This window comes from Octodon degus, unplaced genomic scaffold (assembly GCF_000260255.1).
Source record: "Octodon degus isolate 3935 unplaced genomic scaffold, OctDeg1.0 scaffold00091, whole genome shotgun sequence".
In the NCBI taxonomy this organism is placed as follows: Eukaryota; Metazoa; Chordata; class Mammalia; order Rodentia; family Octodontidae; genus Octodon; species Octodon degus.
The window spans coordinates 9,789,220-9,791,968 of record NW_004524667.1 but is presented as its reverse complement, the minus strand read 5'-3'; the positions used below and the strand labels follow the sequence as shown (position 1 = coordinate 9,791,968).

Below are 2,749 nucleotides of genomic sequence, written 5' to 3'. Positions count from 1 at the left end.
ATGCTGGGCCCATAGACTGCAGCTCACCAGAGTCCTGTGGGCCACCCAGAGTCTCAAGAAAAAAATTTTATGTGCTTATAAATTCTATCTGACATAGAAACAACTGATATGCTAATTTAAGTTGTTTTTACCTAGTTATACAGGAAGATCCCTTCAAGCCATTTACTAGGCTATATAAACACTTATTTCTTTAGCTAAATAATTATCTCTTCCTTTCTCCTGTCTATGGCACTGAATGCCTTAAACTAAATGGGTTATCAGAATAATCTGTTGATAATTATTTTGACAACAATAATTAATCATGTATATTTTAGTTGTCGCATGTATATTAAAGTAATACATCCATAATAAAATTTTATAATTTATGCTTTTTATGAAGTATTTAATCACAGCTATCTTTTGCTAAACTCTTATTTTAGTGAGATGCTAAATTGTCATCATGTTATTTAATTTTTTACCAGTCTAGTAAGGTAAGAATAAATCTGACACTCAGATTGCGGATGTGATTCAGGGAGATTAGGTAGTCTGCCTCAGATCACAGTCTGTGAATGATGGAGACAGTATTTGAACTCAGATTCTCTGATTCCAACCCAGGGCTTTGAGGTACTGTGATTTACTGTACTCAGTTGTAGGGTAAACTGATTCTCCATATGTCTAGGTGGGTAGGATTTTTACATACATTTCCATGGTTGACAGCACCTGGCCTTCATGCAGTCATTCAACACATATTTGTCCAGCCCCAGGGACACTTTCAGATGATTGACGAGTTGTGGTTAAAGACCAAATAAGAGGAAATGTCTACTACAGGAAGGACTTGCTAGCAAATTCTTGAATCAGACTTTGATTTAGCTGAGGCATGGTCTTGTGTGAAACAGCTCCAGACCCTGCTTGCTTTTGTTGTGGAAATACTCACTGAAAGTCTTCACAGCTGATAATCATCCTTTTGAAGAAGGCAGAAGACTTTAGTTGGTGATTAATGCCAAAAACAGAAGTGCGGAGACTGCAGAGAAGGACGGATTGAACCTGTTCAGAGGTAGAAAGACTTGGGGAACTACCTGAACATGTGGAATCCCAATGCCGGGCATCAAGGGCCAAACCCATATCCACTGAATCCTGGGTGCCCAGGAGGTTCCTATCCTGTGTGTCCACCACATCCACCATCTGTCAATCCAGCCTTTCCTCCTGGCCCCTGTCCGTCTCCCCCAGGAGCTCCCCCAGGAAATCCAGCTTTCCCTCCATGTGGGCCTGGTTATCCTGTGCCCCCACCGCAGCCTTGTCCAGGATACCCATCCACAGGTCCCCATCCTCCTCCATGTCCCCCACCTGCCCCTGGCATGCCTCATGTGAACCCTTTGGGCCCTGGCATGGTGGTCCCAGGGATGGTGATGGACAAGAAGATGCGGAAGAAAATGAAGAAAGCTCATAAAAAGGCACACAAACACCACAAGCATGGCAAGCATTCCTCCTCTTCCTCCTCTTCCAGCAGTGACTCTGACTGAATACAGGGCCTGGACCCTCCCTCAAGTCTCACCAGCCCTGCTCTCCCATCAAGCTTCAGCTGCCGCGTGCTGTGCTGGGCGGAATTAGCCCTCCCCACCCCCTTCCCGAGCCTTCCCCTGCTCTTCAGCCCTGGCCCCTAGGGACATGGGAAGTGGACCCCATGGGCTAGCAAAGGCCATTCCCTGGCTGCTTGATAGATCCATAGCTGAAGAGTAACAGGGAGTGGTATTTGAAGATGGTGAGATCTCTGAGCTGAATCCTGAAAATCTGTAAAATGGGATCATTATGCATTTCTTGTTAAAATACTTGTAATTGGGATGTTTGGGGGAAATTTCATTATGATGGAAAACCTGTATCTTTTTTGCAATGGTAGCACACTGAGGTGATTTAGTGGTAAATATATTTCCTAGCAGACTCAGATCTATCCTCCCGCCTCAGCCTCCTGAGTGCTTGGAATTACATGCTGTGCTATCACGCCCGGCTCCTTGCAGGTTTTTCTTGATTGTACTAACTGCAAGCCTGCTTGGAAATACAGCAGTCTGTTTGATTGATGAGCTCTGACTGCTCTTTTAGAAGCTGGTCTCTATCCTTAGCTCAGTATACTCTCAAGTTGTCCTGATTCTCCAGCTCTCAGTGCAAATAAAGCTATTTCTCCTGGAAAAAAAAAAAAAAAAAAACAGAAGTGCAAATAATGACATAGTAATTTTTAAAATGTACACCTTAGTTCTTTCTAAAGTGGTTTCTGATGCTAGATCCCAACTATAACTGTAACTAAGTTTAGTCTACTTGCAAGTCCTTGGATTTATCCTATGCTTAAAAATGTTAGAAATTCAGTCCAATTCTCTTCATTTTGCTTTTCAAATTAGAGCACAAATAAAAACACCATTGGGTTATTCAGTTGGCTGCATTTGCAGAAGTGACATCATTTAGGAGATTGTGTAGGAAAAGATTCAGAAGGCTGTGTCAGATCCCACTGAGCCCTGAAGTCCTGAGTGCTCTTCTAACAGGCCATCCCACTCCCTGTATGCGTGGCCAGTGAATCAGACTTGCCTTTGACTCCTGGTTCTTGCTATCTGGAAGCTACATGTTACGTGTCGAATTGTAGGAGTCCCTTCCTGGTTCTCGTCTCAGTCCAAGAAGTGTAAATTTATAATCCCAAAAATACGTTATTGGAATTCCATCAAGTTAACTCCAATCTACCACTCCCAGTGCAACCCACGGTGAAAACAAAGACACTGACATATATATA

General features: G+C 43.1%; 1 protein-coding gene across 1 annotated transcript; it reads left to right on the top strand.

Moving 5' to 3' along the window:
* The first annotated feature begins 1,002 nt into the window (after nucleotides 1-1,002).
* LOC101565399 (proline-rich protein 13-like) lies at nucleotides 1,003-1,799 on the top strand. Its single transcript, XM_023722396.1, has one exon. It carries the CDS (start codon nucleotides 1,062-1,064, stop codon nucleotides 1,497-1,499), a length of 438 nt encoding a protein of 145 aa, XP_023578164.1. The 5' UTR covers nucleotides 1,003-1,061; the 3' UTR covers nucleotides 1,500-1,799.
* The last annotated feature ends 950 nt before the right edge of the window (nucleotides 1,800-2,749 follow it).

Bases quoted from the DNA above. Each gene is read 5' to 3' on its own strand.
- LOC101565399 (XM_023722396.1), top strand. From the start codon at position 1,062: ATGTGGAATCCCAATGCCGGGCATCAAGGGCCAAACCCATATCCACTG.